This window comes from Cyprinus carpio, chromosome A6, assembly GCF_018340385.1.
Source record: "Cyprinus carpio isolate SPL01 chromosome A6, ASM1834038v1, whole genome shotgun sequence".
NCBI lineage: Eukaryota > Metazoa > Chordata > Actinopteri > Cypriniformes > Cyprinidae > Cyprinus > Cyprinus carpio.
Window position 1 is genome coordinate 18210142 of NC_056577.1, and position 25987 is coordinate 18236128.

The 25987-nt window shown below is 35.6% G+C and overlaps 2 protein-coding genes across 2 annotated transcripts in view; both read left to right on the forward strand.

Moving 5' to 3' along the window:
* LOC109112082 (ras-related protein Rab-6A-like) overlaps positions 1-25987 on the forward strand; it is a 358885-nt gene that overhangs the window by 31747 nt on the left and 301151 nt on the right. The gene's annotated exons all lie outside the window — the stretch shown is intronic.
* The window catches only part of LOC109053309 (ras-related protein Rab-6B-like), a gene marked incomplete at its 5' end in the record, with an annotated part of 30900 nt that continues 7265 nt past the window's right edge, over positions 2353-25987 (forward strand). Inside the window, 5 exons of the mRNA XM_042757450.1 lie at positions 2353-2391; positions 14128-14181; positions 14545-14650; positions 15763-15874; positions 24056-24149. Of these exons, the coding sequence (XP_042613384.1) occupies positions 2353-2391; positions 14128-14181; positions 14545-14650; positions 15763-15874; positions 24056-24149 (405 nt within the window). The remainder of the gene's footprint in view (positions 2392-14127; positions 14182-14544; positions 14651-15762; positions 15875-24055; positions 24150-25987) is intronic.

The window sequence follows — 25987 nt, forward strand, 5'->3', positions numbered from 1 at the left end:
TACCTGAAGCCTCCCGCCGTCGTTGCGGGCATCAGTTTTATCAGTGGAGATAGTTCGCTTAATAAGATTTGGATATTCTTCTCATGGGGTGTTTAATTTTAAGAAAGTCAATTTTGATACAAGTGTATCCAAATGTGGTGTTGGCTAGCTAAAAAAAAAAGCTATTGAAGTGTTATTTCCTCTGTTATGTGCCAGGAAATAAGATACAGTTCAGTAAAAACATTGACCTGTTGTGGCACGTTTGTCAATGTTTGGGAGTCGGTTTTTTCCTACCATTAAATAGCCCTGCCTTCTCTGTGCAGCACTGACACTTTTTTAAAATGTACCTTTTGGTATACGTATATGGGTTAAAAGATACAGGCAAAATTCTGTTTCTAGTTTAATCTATCTGCAGCTTTCTCCCATTAAACCGCCAGCGTACCCTTACATTGTTCGACATGCTTTGAGTTACTTTAGTCTCTTCCTTACCCATTTCCTGAGCCTGTATCCATTATCTGATTGTGCCTTCTAATGGGCACTCTTAGTGGAGTCAAAGCACCAAATCCAATCTATCACGGTAAAGTCTAAGCACTAAGCCCTATGTCCAGCGCTGCTCTGCTGTCTGGAAAAAGTGGTGATTAACTGAAAAAATGTTGGATGCCCTCTGCTCAAACTAAATTACATAATGTTAAAATATTTAAAACAGGACTAAATTAGACGCCCAGAACTCCATCCATTAGGAAACAAGAGTTTGAGCAATCCGTTTGGTGGATAGCATCAAAGAGACAGAATATAGAAGGAAAAGATTGCTTGCTGTTCAAGTGGCATGATGATCTGTTTTTTCTTAAATCTCTGTGTAGGATTCAAACTACACTACTGTTAAAAAGTTTGGGGTCAGTAATAAATGAAACTTCTCTTACAACAATTAGGATTCAATTTTCAATTGATCAAAAAAGCCGTTGGATGTATTGATTCCCACCGGTCTTGATGCAGTAGGAGGCTGATGGGTTCCCTGTATGGTTAGCGATCTGCCTCTCAGCATTGGCTATAGACCAGGGACGACTGGCTAATCTCTCCGCTAGCACTCCAACCAATGAGTACAAATGTCTTCAATCCAGCAGTTTTCGTCTGCACTCAGTGATCACAGTTCGGTTTGATGGGCATAGCCCAAACCATAATTTCAGTATTTACTCAAAAGCATAGATGTTAAAGCCTTATGAAGTCCCATTAATTTTGATCCTCCTGGTTGTTTTTAAACTGAGACAGAATCGGTTTGTCTTAGGGAAAATTAGCATTTAAATGACTTGTGACCTGCAGTCCTCCAGTCAACTCGCTGCAAAATCTTCTCAGCCATGAGAGATCCTGCTCTCTCCTTTATTTAATCTGTAGCTAAGAGTTATTTTCTGTGTGTGGGTGTGGGTAAATTCATCCATTCATCTACACAGGTAGGTTTTCTTGTGTTTTTTTCTTTTGTGTCTTAGGGGAATCTCAGGTCAGCAGGGCAGATGAAGTTGTACTGATGTTTTTATTGCAGTCTCATATCTGAGCTTAGGTTCTGTGATGCCATTACTGGGATTATTTCAACTGTTTTCTGTTTTCTTATTTAATAAACCTGCCTCAAAAGAAAGTAAAAATCTAAATAATCTACCTTTTAATGCCTTTTTTATTGCTTGCATGAAGGAGCTTCAAAAAGCTTGGGAATATTACCATTCATGAAATACAGATGTCCCCCCCCCCCGAAAATAAAACACTGTTATGTGCTGCTCTGGAAGAGATGTGCCAATTTCATATGACAGATGATGACATATGAGTCTATTCTTACCATAAAAGAAATCCTTTTTAATCTTTTAAATCTAAGACTGCTTAGAGATTGTTTTTAGGTTCTCTATTGGCACCCTGTGTTTCTATGTAAAAAAACCTTTTACATCAATGAAAAACCTTTTACCACACAAACGGTTCTTTATAGTGAAAAAGGTTTTCTCTTCACACTATGAAAAACATATATATTATTTTAAAAACTGTTCACTGAAAGGTTTATTTGGCAACCAGAAATTGTTCTGTCTATGGCATCACTGCAAGAACCACCTTGTGGAACAACCTTTATTTTAAAGTCTGTAGTCCTAATGCAATAATTTTCAATGGTGCCATAACGTCACTGACGACCTTCTGGTTTAGTCCTCACTATTGAATGATTAGATCTCTTGGCAGAGGTTTCAATTAGCGCAGTTGGCAACCCACAGCTTGCAAATCAATCCAGTAAGCCCAGGCAGGCATCACTGGCTTCCTCAGTCTCCGTCGTGCTTTCAAATGGCTTATATTTTAATGTTTCTCTTCATCTTTTGTTCTCTTGCAGTGGGAAGACCTCCCTGATCACACGCTTCATGTAACGACAGCTTTGACAACACGTATCAGGTAGGCAGCTGCCGGGCCGCTTGACGTCCTTGTCATTCTGTCACTCAGACAACTCCAAAGTGTCCCTCCCCTTATTGTGCAGCATCAAAGAGTCATCTTTAGAAAAACATAATGGGCTGAGTTCAGTCTTTCATTTGTGAAGACAATTCTTCCAAATTGATTCTAAATGTTCACCATGATTATGTGGGTTATTGAATCACAAACACATTTGCAAATTTGATTATTTCATTCTATATTCACCTCCAAACTCATCTGAATCAGCAGGAGCAGAGATGAATATACATATATGGTCAGTTCATTATCACACTGTATATGATACTGTGTAGCGAAACTCTTGCTAAATGGGAATCCAGATTTTCAGTGAAAGCACACTGCAGGTTCTTATAGACTGTTGTTGAATTGTTGAATAATGTGAGGGTGGAAAGCATGCTTTTTGAAACAATCCACCTCATGTGAGATGTGTTTTGTCCCCCAAGATGATTTTAAAGTCATCATGAAAATTCACAATTCGTTCATGTTTATGTAATGTTTCATCACAATGTTACAACTCAACCTTCCTGTGAAAACAACCAATGTTTGCTGTAAACCCCACCATTCTAAAATAGACTGCAGCTCACATTAATTTTGAGTGTAACACCGACATCTTAAAATCCAATCAGCAACTAATGGATAGAACTAAGCCCCCAATCTACTTTTTTTTTTTACTCTGTCTGCATTTCTGCAAAACTAGTCAATCAAGTCGAGTCACCTTTATTTGTATAGCGCTTTATACAATACTGGTTGTGTCAAAGCAGCTTCACAAGAGTCAAACAGGAAAATAGTTTGTCAATAATGTAAAAAGACAACAACAAAGAGTCATTTTTCCAGCTAAAGTCAGTTCATTGATGATTCAGTGATGCCAATATTACAGTTTGAAAGCTCTCTTCAATAGTGTCTGTGCAATCATTCGAACGTCCCCAACTAAACAAGCCAAAGGTGACAGTGGCAAGGAAGCAAAACTCTGTCGTGACACAAATGGAGAAAAAACCTTGGGAGAAACCAGGCTCAGTCTCTGGCCAGAGGAAACCAGCATGATGTGGTTTAATTCCAGGCTGCAACAGGTGCAGAGGACTTGTCTGGTTCCCGTGTTCTTGTGCATATGGCAGTTGAGGTTGCATCTAGTTGACAAAACTACATACATACATTTCACTGCAGTTTCCAGGTGAAATAGACTAGACTAGTAATAGATTAGTGGCAGTAAAACCCCAACAAGCGCCTTTTGTGGCTGTGTCATCTAAAAAGTGCTGCAAATCTACCGTAGTGTTCTGTCTGCAAGGTTCTGCAGAAATTTATCCACAGTAACGTATTTTCAATGAGCCTGTGTTAGATATGTTGCTTCTTATCTCTCATCACGACTTTAAAGAAAAGAAAAGACAAGTAAGTCACCTTTATTTATATAGCGCTTTAAACAGTACAGATTGTGTCAAAGCAGCTTTACAGTGTTTAATAGGAAAATAGTGTGTTAATAATGCGAAAATTAAATTCTGCTGTAGCAACTCTAAAAAAGAGGACAAAAGTAATTTTTCAGTCAGTTCATCATTGATTCAGTGATATCATCGTCCAGCTCAGTTCTGTTCTCTTCAAATTGTGTCTATGGAATCAAGTTGACAATATTGCCAAAAATTAAGTGTCCCCAACTAAGGAAGCCAAAGTCAACCGCGCCAAGGAATCCAAACTCCATCTGTGACAAAAATGGAGAAAGAAAAAAAAAAAACAGGCCAAACACATAAAACAGTATGAGTGCAGGAAAATGATGTGAAAAGAAAAGAATAACAATAATTGTAGTTTTAAATGATAGTTTGTGATAGTTTTATTATTTTCTGTGTATTTTTAATTGCTTTTTCCTAATATTCAAGAATATGCCAGGTTAATTAGCCAGAAATGTTCTAATTCATCCATGTCCTGCCAGACATTTAAAGGGAATCATGCGATTTAAATTTTTCCTTTCTCTTTGGAGTGTTACAAGCTCTTGGTGCATAAAGAAGATCTGTTAAGTTGCAAAGACTAAAGAGATCCAAAGAGATATTCTTTATAAAAGTTAAGAGTCAACCACTCCTACTTAAAACGGCTCATTCTAACACGCCCCCACGTCTACGTCAAGATTTGGGAAGATTTGAATAACGCCGGCCAAATGTTCATGCAAAGAAAGAAGGCGTAACTTTTATTCTCACTGTCGCCGCCACCGCTGCTATGTCGTGGAGACGCTGTGTGTTTCATTGTGAAAGCAAACTACTTTGTTTGGTCTTCCAAAAGAGGACACAACTAGAAATCAGTGGTTAAGTTGTATTTACAACACTGTCCCAGAACAGTTCAACCCAAATATACAGATGTGTTGCAGCGCATTTTACGGAGGACAAGGACTGTTTTCTGAACCAGTAGCCTACAATGCCGGTGTCTGTTTCTATAAAGTGGGGCAGTTCCAACTTTGCAAGGAAAGTCTGGCACTGCTGACTCACAGCCTGTAAGTACGTTTTCATATGTAAAGGATATGCCAGTGATGATTAAAACACAAGTTTTGAGCAGTGTAGAGTAGCGCTTGTTGTTTGTCGTTTCTCAGATCACAAATGTGATTCATGGTTTTATGTTTACGCAGTACAAATGCAACGCGTAAAAAGGACAGTATAAGTCATCATAATCAGTAATTATGTTTCCACTGGATGCAACAAATGCCTTGTTTCTGTAATGGGTTTTATTGGTTTTGGGTTGTTGTTGCGCTGTGACACACAGCATCACAGTATGTTAAGGGGCATAACATTTCCGTCACACGCTTGAGGCATTTGTCCAACCACAACGTGCTGGATAACTGGCCAATCAGTGTACACCTCGCTTTTCAGAGTGATGAGCTTTGTAAAAATCGATGCGTTTCAGAGAGGCGGGGCATAGAGGAGCAACAATAATGTACATTATGTGGGAACAGAGTCTGAACCTTAAAACTGCATAAACACATTGTATTACACCAAATACACAAAATAATGTTATTTTTAGCAATGTCATATGATCCCTTTAAATTTACCTGCACTATAATACATTATAAAAAGTGTCAAAAATAGTTAATTGTTTCTTTGTACTTTCAAAACCATATTTTCAGTTGTGATGAAGAGACTGCGGTCTTCCAACACTTCACATCATTTAACTGCCCTCAGACTGTTTTTGTGAGTTAGTTTATTAGAACTAAATGGTGACAGGAACCGGAAGGACCAAATAAGGGCAAGGAAGGCACATGGGGACAATAAGTAAAACAAGGGAACAGAGTCTGACATGGGAACAGAACACATAATTTTTACGTTATGAATGGAATTTTTTCACTAGTGTAGCACTTGGTTTATGGATTGTATTTTTTAGTTTTTATTGGCATGCTGTTATAGTAAAACTTCCATCATCAGTCTGTTGAATGAAAATGATGCACCGTTCTGATTTAGAATAATACAAGTTTCTAGCTTTTAAAAATTGATAATATAAAACAAAACTACTGTTTTATTAATAACCTTATAAATAACCTGTTATACATCATTACTGCCTTGTGGTGTGATTCTCCTTCTGACTTCTTAGATCATTATCACATCAATTAATTTGGGATTATCACTTTTTCCAATTCTCCTGTCATTACTGTCACACCAAGCTTTTTAGAGGACAATTAACATTTTTTCACAAAGTAGACAAGTAGTCAAAGTACTACAAGTAGTCAAAAGGGGCCATGATTTAAAAAAATTAGCCATGTGTTTTTGTCTGTGTTCTGTCAAAATGGTATGTCATTTGTATTAGACTTGAATGCTTTCAATTGAATGCCTTTTTTTTTGCATCGTATATAACCCATAAAACCTAAAGGACAGTGAAATGATGTGAATGGATAATCTTTTTTTCAGGCTGAAATGCTCTGTAGGCATATGTCTATTTAGATGTCTTTGTGTTTGGGCTGAGTCAAAGCTTTAGTGCACTACAGGTTCTAACTGTCACAATAGTCCCAGCTGTCTGAGACATATTATGCATGATGACGGCTCTCTAAGTCTCTCTGGCCTTGATCTTGCCTTTCTCTCTTTATATCCTCTCCATTCTGCTGCACTAACACCTGTGTTCACAAATTACTCTTAAACTTCAGTATTTTTTCTTAAAATGGCAGTTAAACTTTAGTAGAACACTGAGTACATTTCTATGCCAAATGGAAACCTCATCAGCAACAAATAAGGATTAATGTTATGTATTCACTCTATTGTTAATATCTTGTTATATAAATGTACAGTGCAAATTATAAAAAATGGACCCTTACAGTTGTCCTCCACACTGACAAAGTACCAATAGTAGTTTAATAAAATGACAGAATATAGAGTTAAGCTCTAACCAGCCACTGATCGGTAGTCTCACAATGTGTGTAACGATTATGTTTGCGTCATAAACCAAACTAAGCATGCTGTAGCACTACAGTGTCAAGCTGTAATAAGATTACACGCGTGCTTTGTGAACAGACTGTGTTGTGCTTTCTGACGAGATGGTAGATTATGGAATCTCAAATCCAGAGCGTTGTTTTGCACCATGCATTAATTTCTTACTAAAATGCTTTGTTTTCTATTAATATAAAAACAAATATAAATAATAATGTAATCAAAAAAATAGTGTAATATCGTAATCATTCAATGACTTGAATACATGATTGCATGAAATCTCTTACATTGTCAGATAATTTGATAATTTTATGGCAACTCAAGGTTTGTTCATGTCATATGGTGCAACTATATATATATATATATATATATATATATATATATATATATATATATATATATATATATATATTGTATTTTTTTGAAAATTGATTATGATTGAAAAATGATTATGGTGTGTACACTTATATGTACTCAAGATTTAAAGAAATATATTATTTTAACTTGATGGTTATATACACCAACATGGTAAGTTTTTTTAAAACCACATAAAAACAGCATTAATACAAAGAGTGCTAGTGGCATTTTTAAGAATTTGGCATGTGTTTCTAAATGAGATGCCAGAGATATATATGTCTGCATTTTAAATATATTATATAGCTATATATTATTGTGTTTATTTTATATGTGTGTGTAGATGTACTTTTGGTCATGTAGACATCTTTAAAAAGTCTCTTTACTTTTGGTTGTGTCATCACTGGGACAGCAGAAAGTACTTTTTTTTGTCAAATTCCATCCTCAAATGCTTATTTTTACATGAGGGATCACATGCTCTTAATGAAGCTCAGATTCCAGAATCTCATTTCAGACTGTGGCCATACAGTCATATTTATTGCTCATTGATAGCAACTGAATTTGACTTAAACCAAACCGTTTCTTGTGTCATCTGCATATGAATGAAATATACTGCCTCATCAGTGTCACCTTTGAGAAGTAAAAGGCATCTTAATGAGCTGTTACTCTCTACAGTTACGCTGGAGAGAGGAAGGGATACCAGCTCTTTTCTAATTTACATATTCTTGAATAAGCTCAAATCAAGCTGCTTCTCAACATTGAGATTGACCTTAAGATGTCTAGCAGTGGGCTTTCATGATAGCATATGCCAAAAGAGCAGAGAGCATCACCCCAGCTCCTATCATCTGTCAGTCTTCTGCTCTCTGCAAAATGAGAGAGGCACATCAGCATATTTATGACTTTTCATCTGATGTAGATGAAGCACTGTCTGAGTCTATTACATCAACATTTAGAGAGAAATGTGAGTAGAAAATGACCATTTAGAGCAAAAGCTCCTGTATTTCCCTAAATAGACACCCACTACCAAACATATACTCAACTATTTAGGAAATAAAATGTCATTATTTTAAAATTGTTGCTTGCAATTTATGTTGATGATATATAAAATCATCAAAGAATCATAACAAAATAACCAGAGGAAAATTGTATTGTTCAGAGGTTGCTCTGTCATAAATCAGGATGCGTTCTCAGTTATATTCAAGTATCAACTTTGTTTCTCTTAAAATTCCTTAGTACCAAAAAAAACAATTGTTGCATTATTCATTTAGCCGTTCCTATTTATTTTAATGGCAGTTGCTTAGCTGGCACATACAGCTTCTGAAATAAAGCAACCTGGAAGCTGCCATCTTCGATTCATGGGAACTGATGCTTCTTCCATGTACATCTATAAGTACCTCAAACCACATTCATCCACGTAGAGGAGCAGTGCCGAAGCACAGACCAAATCAATGTTCGTCTACAGTACAAGACATGCAGTTTTATTTTTTAACCGCTCAACGGTCAAAAGTTACATAAAATATATGATTACTTGTGAATGACTGTGAATTGAGAAACATGCTGTAGTTACAGGAAAAGCAGCCAAACCTTGAACCTTTGGTGTTGATGGAAATTGCTGTGAATGTATGAGTTTAGGTATGTTTTTACAGTGTTAATTACAAGAAATTCTTTATTCTATGAGCCCTCCGTTGTTTAATCAAGTGATGCACAGTGCAGCAGGAGGTTTCAGGTCTTTTCTCTTTAGTGGTGCTCTTGAGACCTTCGCACTTCATTAGAAAGGGCTGAACAGTCAGCTGTATTAAACACACGCTACATGTTTCACTGGGGTTTTAAGTCGGAATGACACTTTCTGCACTGGTTCTAGCATAGTTCTTCCATTTTAAGTGGGCCAAGGGAATAAGGAACATCATCAAACTTTCCAACTTTATCGTCTAATTGATTTAAGTACAGATAAAGTGGGGGTTAGAAACAGAGCAATAAATTTAGAAGAGTATTAAGCAAATGAAAGGGAAGAGCAGAGACTTACTGCCTGTCAGATATTCAGCTTGACTAGCTGTGTTTGTGGTTGTGGTTGTTGCTGCCACTCAACATGGGGCACTAGAGTGTGACTGTTTTCTGCTCTGCACAACCAGGGAGCAGAGAAGACACTGAAGCTCTGGTTCAAAAGCTAGTGAGCTGCCTCTGTAGACAGAATCATAGACAGCACAGTCTTGACATGAAGTCTACTCCAAAAAGTAAACAACTATCTCTTAATATACCTTGTTTTGTCCAAATTCTATGGCAGCTTTACGTGTCTCTTTTATAGAGAATGCAGTCTCATAATGCATTCTGACAAGATTGCATGAAAAAAGAAGCAATTTTTTGTAAAAAAAAAAAAAAAAGATTAACCATTAAGAGACAATTTATTCCAACAAAACTCTGCTGTGAAGTTTTTATCTTTAAATACACGTCGTCATATGAAGTCAGTAATATTAGTCTCACAAACTTAGAATTTTTTTAATGCTTTTAAAAAAGACAAATAATACAGTATAAGTTCTTAGTTCATTTTGAGTTGGATATGACTGAAAGTAATTATTTGTAAGTGAGTCAAGTGCAATTTCAAACAACCCTTTAACGAGTGTATTAAGTCAGTCAAAATATTTTGTCTGATTCAATAAAAACAGCTTACAATTTTGCTTTTGCAGGCTAGATGACCTGTAGCATCTGAATCTTCAATAAATAGATAAACAAGCCCAGATGCTTCTTCTTACCTGCCTGACATTCTATGACTTGGATCACTTAAAACCATCAAACACATCTTGTCTTTGTCTTGCCAAGAAGATGAATAATGGATAGTGCGCCATTTTATTTCCGCATCTCACCTAAGTAGCCTTAAGAATCGTGTCACATGTTGAAGGCAATGAATGTAGCTGTATAATGTAAACAAAACACGTTTAAAGCCTTCCTGATATTGACCAGATGCCCCAACATTAGCCCACTCGATTGCTTAACGTGTCTCAGATTGTTCATCAGGCCGATTGAATGACGTCATCCCTTTAGGTTCCGCATTGAGCAGTTACATTCCAATCAATATGCCTTAATGAAACACATGTCATTCGTCTTAAGGGTACAGGAGTATCGATGCCAAATGGGCAACTCTCCAAGGTCTAAAAACTATGGATAAATACCAACTCAGTCATAGGCCCAGATTTGATTCTGTAGAATTTGACAAATGTTCATCTACAGGCCAGCTTTTCATTCTTCCTAATATGATTTAGAGGCTCTGACTGTACAATCACAGTCAGGCAGGCACTTTATATGCAGCAAAGCTCCCAGCATGCTTTGAGTCTGCTCACCTAGGGGCATGCTGCATTCCTCAAATTTATGCTTTGTTAAATGCAAATAGAAAGATAAACAGATAAACAGCATTTGGCCTGAAATTCACTCAAGGTGGTGCTTTGTGAAGCAGATTAGTGTGGCTAATTTCTCTTCTGGTGGAGTTTTAATTGGCGTTCGATTCAAATCAAACTCCTGCCACCATCCCTAGGGGCACAGCGACTGGTGTACTATGTCTAAAGGGCATGTGCTGTCTGCTGTGCGATATCAGCTATGATGGCTGCTTTTTTCATAATGTTTTAGATGTTCATTATAGTCTATATTTATGCTAAAATTCTCAATAGGCATAATTCAGGTCTCCAACTCCAACTGACAATATTGTCTGAGCGGTGTATTGGAAGCATAAATAAAGACTTATAATTAGCTGCTTCCTCATTTGGTACCTCAGGCAAACAACTTTTGTTTGTGTGCTTGTCACAGTTTTATTTGCCAGTTACACTTTATTTATAGGAATTTTAGTAGCTACAGGAATTCAAGGAGGAACACCTTTTACCTCTGAGGCTTTTGAGGAGGTGTGCAGGAAACCACACTCTGTGTTTTAAAGCTGATGTGTGTGAAGCTTAATAATTAATATGTTTATGAATAATTCATTCTGCATCTCTTTGTGCGAGCACTCCTGTAGCTGTGCAAGATTCTATATTTAACATCGGCGTCACTTTCTCTCGCTCTCTCTCTTTCTCGCCTTCTTTCCTTGAAAAGCTCAACACCTTTGGTTTTTCATCTTGACACTGTTTAACACGGGAGGTTTCTTTTTTATTTTTGTCACAGAAATCCCTTTTCATATATATGTTTTGAAGCCTGCACTAAGCATAAACCAGAATTATAACACAAAAAATGAAATATTTTTAAAAACATTGGAGTCCAAATAACAGGGGACCCCATTGACTTTCACTGTATGAAAAAAAATAAATTTTTTTACACAGAAGAAAGAAAGAAATACAAATGTTGAACATAAGGGTCTTCAAAATATGGTTCATAGAGGGTCTTAGTTTATGTAGAGCAGGGGTCACCAAACTCGGTCCTGGAGAGCTGGTGTCCTGAAGAGTTTAGTCTGCAGGAAACCGGCCCTCGGGACGAAGTTTGGTGACCCCTGATTTAGAGTGAGACATGAGTGAGTAAAGACGACTTGCAGTTTAGTAAGTAATTGCTCTGACATGTTCATTAAATGATTGATTTCATAGTATGATTATGATTCAGACTAATAACTTGTGAATTTGTAAGTCTTTTTGACTGATTCCTTAAAAAGAATCAGCTCATAAGTCATTGGTTAATGAATCACACTCTAATGAAAAGCAACAGCAAGCAAAGTTTTCTTCATTTTATTTTGCTGTACCCAGCAGTATCTTTCCATCTCTCCTTACATTCGAGTAAAATATAATTTCTATTACTGTTGCACTGTATTTTCAGAGGAGGCTGTAAATAGCAGTGCAGGAATCAATGGAATATGCTAAGAAAAACATATTATATGCCTCGTGTGTAATATAAAAAAAAATGGTCTGAGTTTAAAAACGTCAGCTTATAATATGATATATTAAATTGAAGGTTATTTTTAATTCACAATGAATTATTACCTCTTTCATGTTCCAAAAGTAGATCAAGAGAGAGAGAGAGAGAAGGGGGATGGTCAACCCGCAGCGAAACCTAAAACAGAAGAAAGAAACAGAGTGGCAGGGTGAAAGAGCTCATTGCTTCTGTTTAAGACAGCACAGTGGCCTGGCATCGCTACGGAAACGGAAGCGTGACCATTATGCTGATGACCAGCTGTGTACGAGTGGATTGAGGGACCAACTGTTGTTTTTAGTCTCACACATGATCAGTTATACATTCATAAACACATGACTTTGTGTTTTGTATGAAAGAATGTCAATTTATAGTCCAGCTATTTGAATGAGTGAAATAAAATATGCACAAAATAAGGGGCTTGTTAAATTGTGAGGTTATATTCATTAGGGTGCATTCATGATAAGCGGTGTGTAATATATAGCAATTCCCAACTGCTTGATTGTTATATATTCAAAAAATATCAACTATGTTATCACTCAGCGGTATATTAAAAATTGGATATATAGTGAATACTACTTTATCTGCATACATACAGTTTACTCACACAAAGCAATATGTAGTGTATAGCAAATCTTGGCTACAGTAGAAATGTTCTACTTATCACAATCACAAAAAGGCCAGTCCTCTGTACTGCAGACTTCCATGATGTATTCTTCAGATCCCACTGATCTGTGGACCCCTATCGATCCAGGACCTGCCGACAGGGGGGAGCTACAACTGAGAAGACCAGGGCCACCTAGATAAAAGCACACACAAAACGCCTCCGTAAAAATGCATTTGGATTAAGAAACAACAAACTTGACATAATAGCGTACATACCATTATGCAAATGTACACTTGGCATAGTTGCCTTTTTTTGCAACTGCTGGAAATTGAACAGAGGATTTAAAAAAAAAAATGCTGTATATTGGATTCAACAGTCACACTCAAAAGACAATTTTCAGCAATAGCTGGTTTTACAAATGTAAGCGACACAATTGACTGCACTCTTATTGCAATTAAAGAACCAGCGGAGAATGAATTTGCTTTCAACGACAGAAGGCACTTTCATTCTATCAGTGTTCAGATAATCTCACCAATAAAGATGTGTGGTGGCCTGAGCCAATGCATCAGTTTATCTTACAATAATGTTGGCAGCTCATCTGTACATTTAAATTCTATGTGATGACTGGTTGAGAATATCTAGTAAAACTCAAATATTCTTCAGGAAATCGGAGGGTCTGTTGTGGGGGATTTATTTGCTCACTATTATGTTTTTCTGAGCATGTAGGATTTTTATTCCTATAAAATGAAGTTTAAATTTAACAAAATGACAAAATACCTTATAAATAAGGAGCAAATACTATAAAATTTGTCCATGTGACTTGTCTGTCTCTCTCTCATGTATATATAAATCTACATATATGATAATATATGATAAATAAAAATTAATAGAAAAAAATGACACGCTAAAAAGTTAAACCAGTCATTTTAAATGCTACAAAGTGTTTTTTAAAGATTAACCTTAAGGGAGCATTAGATGATGGTGAAGGTATAAATGTACATGTAAAATAAGAGAAATAAATATGCAGACTTGCTGTAAATATCCAATATTGGCCAGTATTCATCTAATATAGTCCAACAGTGATATATTTAATATTGGCAGATTCATGGTTTTTGTGTGAGGAACAGACATAAATTTAACCCGTTATTCACTAAAATTCATCATCAATGCATTTGTTTGGAAAATGTGTTTTATTTTTTTCATTTTTAATGTATGTGTTGTTTTCTCACGTTGCAGTATGTGTAATATATCATAAAGAGAGGCAGGTCCCAGAACAGAGTGATCATGTATAGCAGTTATTACCATCATCAAACTGACAGGCAGAACGTAATGGCTGTCTGTTTTAATCTAGACAACATCTTTTGATTCTTGGGACGATATCAAGAACACATTTATATTTGCCGTGCACAGAAACAGCCATATTTCCACTCGATGTCAACATCTGATTTTATTTTGTTCTTACAAGATGTTTTCCTTCTGTCATAACAGGCGACAATTGGAATCGACTTCCTGTCAAAAACCATGTATTTGGAGGACAGAACGGTAAGCAGTCTAGCATGTTCTAATACAACAGTAAATCAAATGCACTCCTCTGTTTACTATTCCATGTCAAAAGAGAAGAGTTTTAATGAAACCATATTGAATCTCCAAAGCTTTTTTATTATACCAGCTGGATGCCTGACAGTTTTAGTATATGGCTGGAAGCTCATGTATCAAGAAAATAGATCGTATCCTCTAGAGATGTCTGGAGTTTATAACCCAGAAATGATTCCATGACCTTCAGCGAAGCAGTTTGGTGTGGTTTTATAAGGTCATATCGATCCAGCTCCTGGCTTGTGTTTATGTAATTGTGTGTTTGAGAGGCTGAATAATTTGACTGTTCAGCTGGCGGTCTCTGACTTGCAGGTTCGGTTGCAGTTGTGGGACACGGCAGGCCAGGAACGTTTCAGGAGCCTCATTCCGAGCTATATAAGAGACTCAACCGTAGCTGTGGTGGTGTATGACATCACAAGTGAGTGTAACACACGCACACTTCAGTGATTAAACCTCCTCTTCAATACATTACCGAAGGGCTAAAAAATCATGGTGGTTAACATGATTACAGCTGCCCGATTTGTCAAGTTGAGATATGATCAAAGATGATTTTCTGTCAGTAAAGTGCGTTACAGGTCTGCCCTTGTTTAACACTATAACCAGATAGATTCAACCCCAAAGATTACAGAAGCAGCTGTAGGTTATTTGTCATGATAAAAAGATGACAGTTTTATTGTCTGTAAGCCCCACTGTGACTTTTAGAGATAGAGTAAACGGTGCACACAGCTCTGTTGGTGTCACCAGGAAACAGCCAAAGTCAGTTTCACCTTGAAGCAGAAGCAGGTTCACTGATGTCAGGCTGCACATGAGCAGGCGTAAATGCCATAATAAAACCTTAATTTATTAGTCAGTTGAATATTTCAATAATATGTCAACAGCACACAGTGATGTACAATAGTGGCATTATATTTATTGCATTTTCTTAAGATAAGAAATAATATAAGCTCAAATTACCATATAAATTTGATATAAAAAAAATGAATTAAAACATTTTGATTAAAAAAAAGTAATAAAAATGTTTAAAATAATTTACCCTCCAACCAAAGTATTAATGTAAAATAATAATGATATGATCAACACAACTTATAAATCTGTTATGGCTGTCGATTAGTTGAAAATAAATAAATAAATAAATAAATACATTAAAATTTGTCAAAATATAAATATTTTTACATTGAATATGCAGATAAATTGTAGTTAAAGTTATTGTAGCCATTCAACATAACAGTGTGATGCAGTATACCAGCCTAAACTACAAATTATCAGATTGTTTTTAATTTGCCATTTATTAAACAAATATGATAACAATTTATAATTTAAGTGATCTTAAAAACAATATTTAACAATATTCAGCTGGGTACACATGGACCCTCCTCGGTTGGCCTCTCTCTTGCTTTATGGAGTGGCGCACAAATTATTTTGGATATATTAAACAGCAATATTAACAGCAGAGTCTGAAATCTAGATTATTTCAGTGTTAGCCCTACAAAGTATTTACCACCTTCTATCTCTGTTTTTTTCTCTATAAAGATGTGAATTCATTCCAGCAAACTTCCAAATGGATCGATGATGTGAGAACAGAGAGAGGAAGTGATGTTATCATCATGCTGGTGGGCAATAAAACAGATTTGGCAGATAAGAGGTGAGTTGTCTCACTCTCAATCTTTCTCACATGCTTTTATTTTTAAGCTGCTTAACAAGGCTGATTCACTCACCAGAGTGTGAATCAAAGCTGACAGTTTCATTAAAGAGATTCTCTGAAAAACAAAAGGAAAAGGAAGCCTTATTCTCACTTTAGACTTCTGGGAATAAAAGGCGATGGATAATCTGAGAACAAACCCTATATTTGTGTGAAAGATAAGAGGTAGAGGAAGCCATGCAAAAATAACACATTGTTTATAGAAGGTTTGCTCTAAAAGGAACTCTCCCTGACAGTGCTGGAGAGTAACTAGGTCAAAGCAGTGATGCTTAACTACACTTAGTATTAACTTACAATTAAGTTTTAAAATAACAAGCTACTATTTTCCCCAACCTGTTACAATGTAGTGAGGCAAAATGCTACATTACTGTTATATATTTGTACACATGGCCAAATGAGTCAAGGTAATGATCTATTTAGTGTTGAGAAGTATAATTCTTTTTGTGAATTGCTTCATTTGGATGGTTCCTTTAAATTATTTTGTTGACAAAATATATTTACCAATCCAGCGGCTCTCCATGTAAGATTTAGATAAATGCTGCTGTTCATCACTGTTTTTGACTCAATTATACAGTGTAATTTGACATTCTAGATGTATTTAGTGGAAAAATATTCACTACAATGGACAAGTGTGTGGTCAGCAGGATTTATTTTATTTTATTTTTATTTATTGGAAAGAAATTAATAATTCGATTCAACAAGGATGCATTACATTGATCAAAAGTGATAGTACAGACATTTGCAGTGTTACAAAATGTTTTGTTTGAAATCAGTGCTGTTCTTTTGAACTTTCTATTCATCTGGAAAGTATTCTGAAAAAAGTATCAAGTTTTCAAAGAAATAATAAGTAGCACAACTCTTTTATAACACTGGTAATAATAAAAAATCTTTTCTCACGCATCAAGCAATTCAGCTCTTCCATCCATGAATAAATAACCTTTCAAAATGTATTCAAATAAACTGTAGTAATATTTCAAAATATTACTTTTTACTGTATTCAAAAACATTACAAAATCTTACTGACCACAAGTGATCATATATGTTCAAGTTAATGTTGTTGCCCTATTTGAAATCTACGCCAGATAAATATAGCTCTGACTGAAAAAATGTCACATAGTTCATCACTTTTTTTATTATTTTTTTTTTTTTCGTTTTCTTGTTGTTGTATTTTTGTATTTACCCTAGATTGTTGTTTAGCTAATTACCTTTTTTTTTAAATGAGTAACACCCCAACACTGCTCTCGGTCTACCCATGTTTTAAAACTTCCATGTATCATGCTTTAATCAGTACAAAGCCTGAATTTATAGTCACCAGCCCTAACCTTAGTAAAAACATGCAGTTGGGAACAGATTAAATCAATTTTATAAATATGAAATTTCAATGTCAAATGTTTCACTGTAGACAGATCAGAGAAACGTGCCCATCAGACAAATTAAACTTTTGTAAGAAATGAGCATTTCATGCTTCACTTACTCAGTCCTTCATAGATGTGGGAGCTCAGGGATAAATACAGCTCAGTCTCTCTCTCTTTTCTCATTTTCCTCTCTCTGTGTGTGTGTCCCAGAGGGAGGTCAATGTTTTCCTCTCTTTTCTTCAGTAATAACTTGCCTCTATAGTTTTCATCCTCCATTGCACCTCCTGAGAAAAGACCAGGTTATCCATACTAATTCACAGCTCTCAGTCTTAGGAGACTTTTGAAACAACAGAACAATTTTTAGAAACAGAACAATTTATTAGAAGCAAGAGCAGTTTTTACAATTAAATATGGTTAGAAACCTGAAAACTTGATTGTTTATCTGTTTGTCACCATGGTGATCGATGCCACATGCTGAGATAGAGCTGAACCCTTTCTATTGTAACATGTTTAAATATGAGTGTTATTCATGATTGGTTTCCCTGACGACTGTGGTGGAATGTGGCAGGTGGAGGTGTCTCAGGAACAGAGGAACAGGCTGATAATGGAGGCACTTAGCTCTGTGCTAACATGAAAAACACTCATCAACTCTCATTTATCCCAGCCTTGATATTTAGTCCATTTTGTAAATTGCCTATGAAGAATTGATAAGGTTAATTTGTTTCACAGCAGTGAATTGTATTACTTTATTTATATCATGCAGCACAAATGTCTGTCTGTGTAACAAAATATGTGCATATTTACAGACGAACTACATTCATGTTCATATGCCCAGATAGTCAACAGTGATAGGTTTTTTCTTTAGAGTAAGTGGTTGTAAAATGGTGGTTGTATAGTGTTTGTATAAATTATGGTTTATATGTCCAGTGAAGGCATACTGCCAGTTAGTGGTAAATGAAGACACTATGGCAAATATATAATGTGAGTTGTGCACTCATTTTGAAATTATATAAAATACCCAAGGTTGGATTTAGTTTGCAATTTGGATTGATTTGATAAGATCCCATGAGTCCTGCTAAATGCATTTCATCTGTTTCTGAAGTGCTTCTTGTTGGACTTCTATGTTTTTTTTTTGTTTTGTTTTTTTTTTTTTAAACTGTTAAATTATTAAGCAGTGTCTCATTTTCTATTTAAAATTAATGTTTTCCTTTTGAACTTTCTGTTAATCAAAAAACAGTTTTCAACTGAGACAATATAAAGAAATAGTTCATTGAGCACCAAAGATTAAATTCAGATTCAAGATTTTATTTGTCACATACAAGTTATATGACATACAACAAGCAGTGAAAAGTAGGTCTGGTATACTCTTTTTAGACTGTGCAAAAAACAAGAGAAAATTAATTACAAATAATGAAATTTACAAACAAATGAAAAATAATAAGAAAAAAAGAAGAAAATTAAATACAAATAATGAAATATACACAATATATTAAACTACTACACAGATGATGTGGAGAGATGTAAGCAATGTGCAGTGAGGATGAGTTGCATACAGTAGCTAGCTTATCTCAAAAATGTGCAGTGTGCAGAGAGTTATTGGGTAACCCTACACTACCAGAATCTCTAAAGTGCAGTGTGTTTATTGTCCATGTTTAGTAGTCTGATAGCGTGAGGGAAGAAACTCCTTCTGAGCCTCTCCGTTTTTGCCATCAGACTGTGGAAGCGTCTGCCTGAAATCAGCATATTAAAATAATTTCTGAAGGATCATGGGACACTGAACACTGGAGTAATGGTTGATGAAATTCTTAGATTAATGTAAGAGTAATGTTTCTTAGATTTGCATTATGAAAAAGTGTGAAAACAGTCCAGGATAAAATATATATATATATATATATATATATATATATATATATATATATATATATATATATATATATTAAAATAGAAGACAGTTATTTTAAATTATAATCTGTATTTTTGATCACACAAGAGGCTTAACACACAGATAACATACGAGATTTCAAAAACATTAAAACTTTTGCAGACCCTAAATTTCTGAACATTAATGTAATAAAAACCTGATTTCCAAGTGTTCTGAAACCAAAAGTAAGTAAATTATAACAAATCAATGGAATTGATAAATTCACATCAGACCATAAAGCTTTGAGATTAGAGTGTCTCATGATGTTAGACAATAACTGTAACAATACTGACTGTCAAAGGAGACTAGATTTAGGCTGTTTCACAGCAATAGATAAGACTGGCTTAAGACCAGTAGATGACAGTAGACATACTGTACTACTGCCTTTATGGCAGTGGTGACAATGGGCTGGTAACTTCACGTGCATCTCATCATATGGTGTTTGTAGTGTTCTATAGATGCTCTTTGCTGACTGCTCCTGTTGTGACTCTGAATCTGCAATCACACTTTAGACGACTGAGATGGCAGTTACACGATTGGAGGCGGATCCTCTGTCACAGTGTAGTGAGTGTCTCTGGGCACAGGAAAGATATTAAAAACCTTGGGTCAGACTGTTGCCATGGCAACCAGTAGTAAGTCAGGAAGGAGCAACCTGTCAGAACATTTCCTGCGATATGTGTGTTTATATCATTTATAGAATTTTTCATATACGTACAATATATGCACACATATGCATACAAATGCAACAACTCAGAAGTCAGAAAGAGCTTTATTGTCAAGTATGTTTACGCACAAAAGGAATTTGTCTTGGCGACAGGAGCTTCCAGTGCAGAAGAAAGTACAGACATAGTACAAACATATACATGATAGTGCAGACATAAGAAAGAGGAATTACACAGTAGAGATATTGTTCAGGCTGAATAGCCTGCGTGGAAAAAAAAACTGTTCTTGTGCATGGCTGTCAACTAGAGGGCAACAGTTGAAAGAGAGAGTAGGCTAAGGTGTGTGGGGTCAAAAGTGATTTTCTTAGCCCTTTTCCTCACTCTGGAGGTGTAAAGATCTTGGAGATTGGGTCAGGGGAAACCAATAATCTTCTCAGCAATCCTTGAGTGTATGTTGTAGTCTCTTGATGTCTGATTTGGTAGCTGAACCAAACCAGACAGTTATGGATGAACACAGGACGGACTCAGTGATGGCCAAGTAGAACTGTTTCGGCAGCTCCTGTGGCAGGTTGAATTTCCTCATTTGGTGAAGGAAGTAACGTCTTACTGTAATATTACTGGAATAACAGATTTAAAGTCAGTGTGGGTGTAATGCATGAATTTCTGTCCAGAGGATGTTTGTTCTCTCAGAGGAACAGATGGCACTGCGCTCTTCCAGACACCCTACTTGATGTCAGCTGAGATTACCTTTCTTTGAGCCAATACCAAACAAAAAGAGACACATTCAGCCCAACCTAGTACTGTATACATCAGTCTAAAGCGTCAAACACAATCAATTTACTGTCCACTTGAAAAAAGAAAATGTGTTGTGTGGAAAACCACAGGTTTTGACAGCCTGCAGCACATTATAATCGACTATTTCAAGGTCAAGATGTACCGTATGTACAAAGAGCAGTGCTGAATGCTTTTTCGCCATTTCGTAGAGTTAGTGATAAAACAAATGAGTTTGTGAAGAAGTGAGCATTGAAAGGACTTTAAAACTCCTGAATGTAATCACAACAACTTTTTGAATATAGTCTGATAACTCTGCATGCATGCTAAATATGTACAGTATGTGCTGTTTCTGTGAGCCTAACATTTATAAAACATTTATGACCGAAAGATTCAGCAGACCTGCTGACAAGACATTCTGCTCTATCAACATTTATAACTTGAGCTACACATCCACTTCTTAATCCCATCTTGAATATCAAAATATTTCGTTTATGGCTACTGAGAGATCACATTCATCAGCCAGAGATAGATTTCAGGGTCAGGTTTGGAGTCCTTGGGTTGGTTTTCTGAAGTCATTTGATGGCAAAAAAAAAAAAAAAAAACTGGTGTCTTTTATATTTTACCATTTTTTCTGCTGTCACACTTTTCCTTCCCTAAGGGTTGTGACTGAAAAGTGAAAAGCAGTTTCACACTCTTTAATAGATAAGAAAAGGGCGCGAAAACATATATGCGCTGTTTGGAGGGACTTTGATCATGAAACAAAACCACATCTAACCATATCTGATGTTCATATCCGTCAAGTTCTTCAATTGTTACAGTAGCTTTGAAAAAAGAAGAAATACCTTCATAGTTCTGCCATGGATGAATAGAGGACTGCATCTCTGAAGAGACCATGTTATCTCTGAGACAGAAATAAGTCAAGTCGGCATCATAGGCGGAAATCACCTAAATTAAAAACCACACTGTTTATTTTAAATAATATAATGATATATCCTTAAAATAATTGTGTAGGTAGTAAAACAATATTGTGATAATACTGATAACCATGATTGGCCACTATAATCGTGATAAGAAATTTTCATACTGTTTCATTCATTAATATATATACAGTCAAACCAAAAATTATTCAGACACCAGATATAATTTTTGAGATATATATATATATATATATATATATATATATATATATATATATATATATATATATATATGTTTTTTATATATATATTTTTAATAGTGGGTGCAGGACACTATAGTTCATTTATGTAAGTGAGGATAGCAAAATAAAGTAAACTGTGACATAATACTCCCAACAATTCTTCATACAGTAGACTACTAGTAAAATTGATAAAAATTTGGGACCAAAAATTATTCTGACACTTTGACCTGACCATGTTTTGCTTAAGTGTAATCTGACATCAAGATTAATTTGTTCTGACACAGTTTAACTCTGAATACTTGTCATATTTTATTACCATTTTCAATAGCAAATAAACTGTGATAATGTGTCTGAATAAATTTTGGTTTGACTGTATACAGTATATATATATATATATATATATATATATATATATATATATATATATATAAAGGTGAGAAGTCACAGCATAACCAAGTTTAACAGAAATAGAAAGGAAAATACTTTTTTTTTTCTTTACCAATGTTGGTCATTGGGGTTAAGCTAATTATAAGCTGAAAAATATTTACAACATTTTAGTTTTATAATTTACCCGTACCCGATATAATTCTATTTAGAGTGAATTTCAATTAAATAATGTAATTAAGTTCAGTATCACAGTAATTATATCAATAGCAAGTCTTGGGGGCACTGTTGGCACCATTTACAGAGAATGAGCTGTGTAATTTAAGAAGCAGCTAGCCAAGAATGCAATTCATGAGTTAAGTAAACTCACAAATGCCTCTGAGCTCCTGTCTGTGGAGAGAACAAAAGAGAACAAAAAATGGTTACATCACAGCTGTCCCAGCAGACAGAGCTCAGTGGCTTAAATACATCATGTCCTATTCACGTCTCACTGCTCTGAGATACAGCGAGTCTCCTCTTCAGCCTACTAATTTTCTCTCAGCCACCTTGCAAACTCTGTCACATACACACATAAACATGCTCCATAGTCACAGACATGGATTAATGCCACAAGTGTGTCATACAAATGAGGCTTAATTAATGAGCCTTCCCTGTGCAATAAATCAGTTTCAACATCAATTAATTAGAGTTAGTAGAGATGAGGGGAGGGAAGCACTGACTGATGCCGTTGTTTCAGTCTCAGCCTGTGCTGTATGATAATACTTCTCCCATAATCTGTGACCCATTAACCACTTTATCAAATACCACATTTCCATTATTGCTGTTTTCATAAATCTTGTAGGGCTTCTGTCAAGGCTGGGCAGTTTCGTGATAGTGGTTGCCATTACTGGCAGAATTATTATTTGCTTTATGTGTTGTCCTGGTAATGTGACCTCTCTTTGCCATTATGCTTCATGGATTCCCTCCTGCCAAGACCAGTGTACAGTAGCTGATCTCCAGCATGTGTTGTATTTTTGATGCTGGTGTGAAGTTGTCTCAACCAAGGAGGTCTGGAGAAAGTATCCTTCAGCCCATTCCCATTCATCTTAATGTCTGATGCTCAGCTGGTGCACAGAATCTGATGTAAAATCTGTAATCTTTGCTCATGGGCACTCAGTTCTGGATGCAATTGTTTTTGAGCCAATCATCTGAGCTGTTAATGCCATATGTTCAAAATAAAGCACATTTTTGTCATTAGTATATAAAATAAGGTGTATAAAATATACAAAATAATGCAAATTAAGCAAAACAAGCCCAAACAAGTAAAACTACATTTCTTACCCCCACATACATCTACTGGATGGAAAAAATATAATTTATATGGTACTTGCATATACTGTAAATAAATAAATACTTGTGTCAAAATGGCTGGCTATTTATGAATGGCCATCAAAGGAGATTTGATTTTTTTCTTTACATTTACAGTTATGTTTTTACAGTTTTACTCAGAACAACTTATAAAAGCAATTGGTGAACAAGCCAGCAAGAGGTGTTGTGCTGTGCTGAGCTGAGCTGAGCTGAGCTGAGCTGAGTTGAGTTGAGTTGAGTTGAGTTGAGTTGAGTTGAGTTGAGTTGAGTTGAGTTGAGTTGAGTTGAGTTGAGTTGAGTTGAGCTGAGCTGAGCTGAGCTGAGTTGAGTTGAGTTGAGCTGAGTTGAGTTGAGTATCAAGCAGCAATATTTTTGGTTGGTAATCAGCATGGCTGTGCTGGTCCAGTATCCAGACCAGCACTAAACCAGATTGTAAATTTATGGTTTTTCAGCAGGTGTCATCATAGTTCAGTAATATTTTATAAATAAACTCATGAATACAAATCGTCAACCTTTTCACAGGCAAATCACAATTGAAGAAGGTGAGCAGCGGGCCAAGGAGCTGAGTGTGATGTTTATTGAGACCAGTGCCAAGACAGGCTACAACGTCAAACAGGTGAGTTTTACTTCAACACTGTCAGTGGAAAGAGCGGCCACAGCATGTGGGTGTGAGAAATGCTCTGTGTTTGTTCTGATTTCTCTTCTGAGGTGCAGTTGAAAGCATGATTCAGGATGACTAAGCACCGAGGTGGGAGAGATCAGATGTGACGTGCAGCACTGCTGTGTTTTTTCTCTCTCTCTGAGAGCCGTACGTACAGCACACAGTGTGTGTTGTGTGGGCTTAAAGTGTGGGGTGTTTGTGTATGTTAGTGTCAGCCTTGTCTGACTGGATCACAGACTGCACCAGTCGTTCAGTCATCCTGTCTCTCTTCTTTTAGAATGACAAAGCTTTGCTTATTTTGAGTTAAGGGTTGTGTAATTAGTCAGCTACAATAGCAGTTGTGGCCTAATGGTTAGAGAGTTGGACTTGTAACCCAAAGGTTGTGGGTTTGAGTCTTGGCCATACTTGGCCACATGTATGTCCCTCACTTCACTTCACTTCTTACTAATTGTGCCTCTTTTAGGAAGACTTAGTCAAATAGTCAACATTTCTTGAAGGTCATCTTGAAAAACTTTACTTTTTTGAGCTTTTTATTTTTAAAAATCTTTAAAACACAGTGTGTTACAGTTCACTGTATTGAAGTAATAGTCATTTTTAGTAATTTTTTTTTTTAGTAATTTTTTTAGTAATTTTAGTGCATAGTGCAGATGTCTGACATTAACATATGGTTGACATTAGTATTATATATAAAAAATACTCAAATTAGCAAGTTAAAATTATTGTGTTAAATGTCAGAAAATGATAAAAATACTTAAATATGTTTGGGAGAAAAAAGGTTTTCACAAAAAATAAATCTAAAGAAAAATGTAGTTTAAAACACATGTCAGTAAATAATTAAAATACTAAATGGTAAAAACTTTTTTTTTCATGTACCCCAAAGCACCCTCTCTGCACCACAGTATGAAAACCCCTGTACTTTGATAATATCAGTGTTCAATAAATGTTCATAATTAAAAATATTTGATATTGAATTCTTTCACCAAGTAATATTATTTGTTATCCTAATACTGAACTGTATTAATATTGTGCATTAATATGAAATGTACAGTCTTTAAATCAGAAGTTAGAGTCAGATCTCTCCATTTTACATTTACAGTTTGAAACTTGAGGCTTAGTCTATGTAGTATATTTCATTCTACAAAAGTAAGAATGAGCTGTGTTATTCTTCATTGTTCCATCAGCTGTACTGGACACTAAGCCTTTATTCTTCTCAAAGCCATGTATCACTGTTTCACAGGAGCTCAGCACTGACAGTACAACACTAAAATACACTAAATCTCTGACACAACATATTATTGTCACCAGACATGGAGCTGACTTGTTCCAGTCTCCATTACAAATTGAGGTCATTTCCAACTGACTGGAGCATGTGTTTGCTTGCAGACGTTTGATTCTGTCTTGTCTGGAGCAGGGAACCACATTCATCTGAGATTCCGATCAATACCTACATTTTCTTATTTATTTATTTATTTATTTATTCAATAACAGCAACATTAGTTAAACTGATTACCTCACAGAGGTAATTGCAAAATGACACAAATATTGATTGAAGAATTGCAGGGAGTCAGATCTTTTCCAGGATGAATTGAACTCTTGTGTAAATAATACAATGCTCAACAAGTTTTGATAATAATAAAAATAATAGAGTCATTTGTTGTATAGCAGTGTTTCATTGCTATAAATTGTAATAATATGAAGTTTCAGTATAAATGCATAGCAAGAACATTGTTAATTTTCAGTTTTGAAAAGGTCCGTACTTTAGTATAGAATAATAAAGTGATTCATTTTCATCT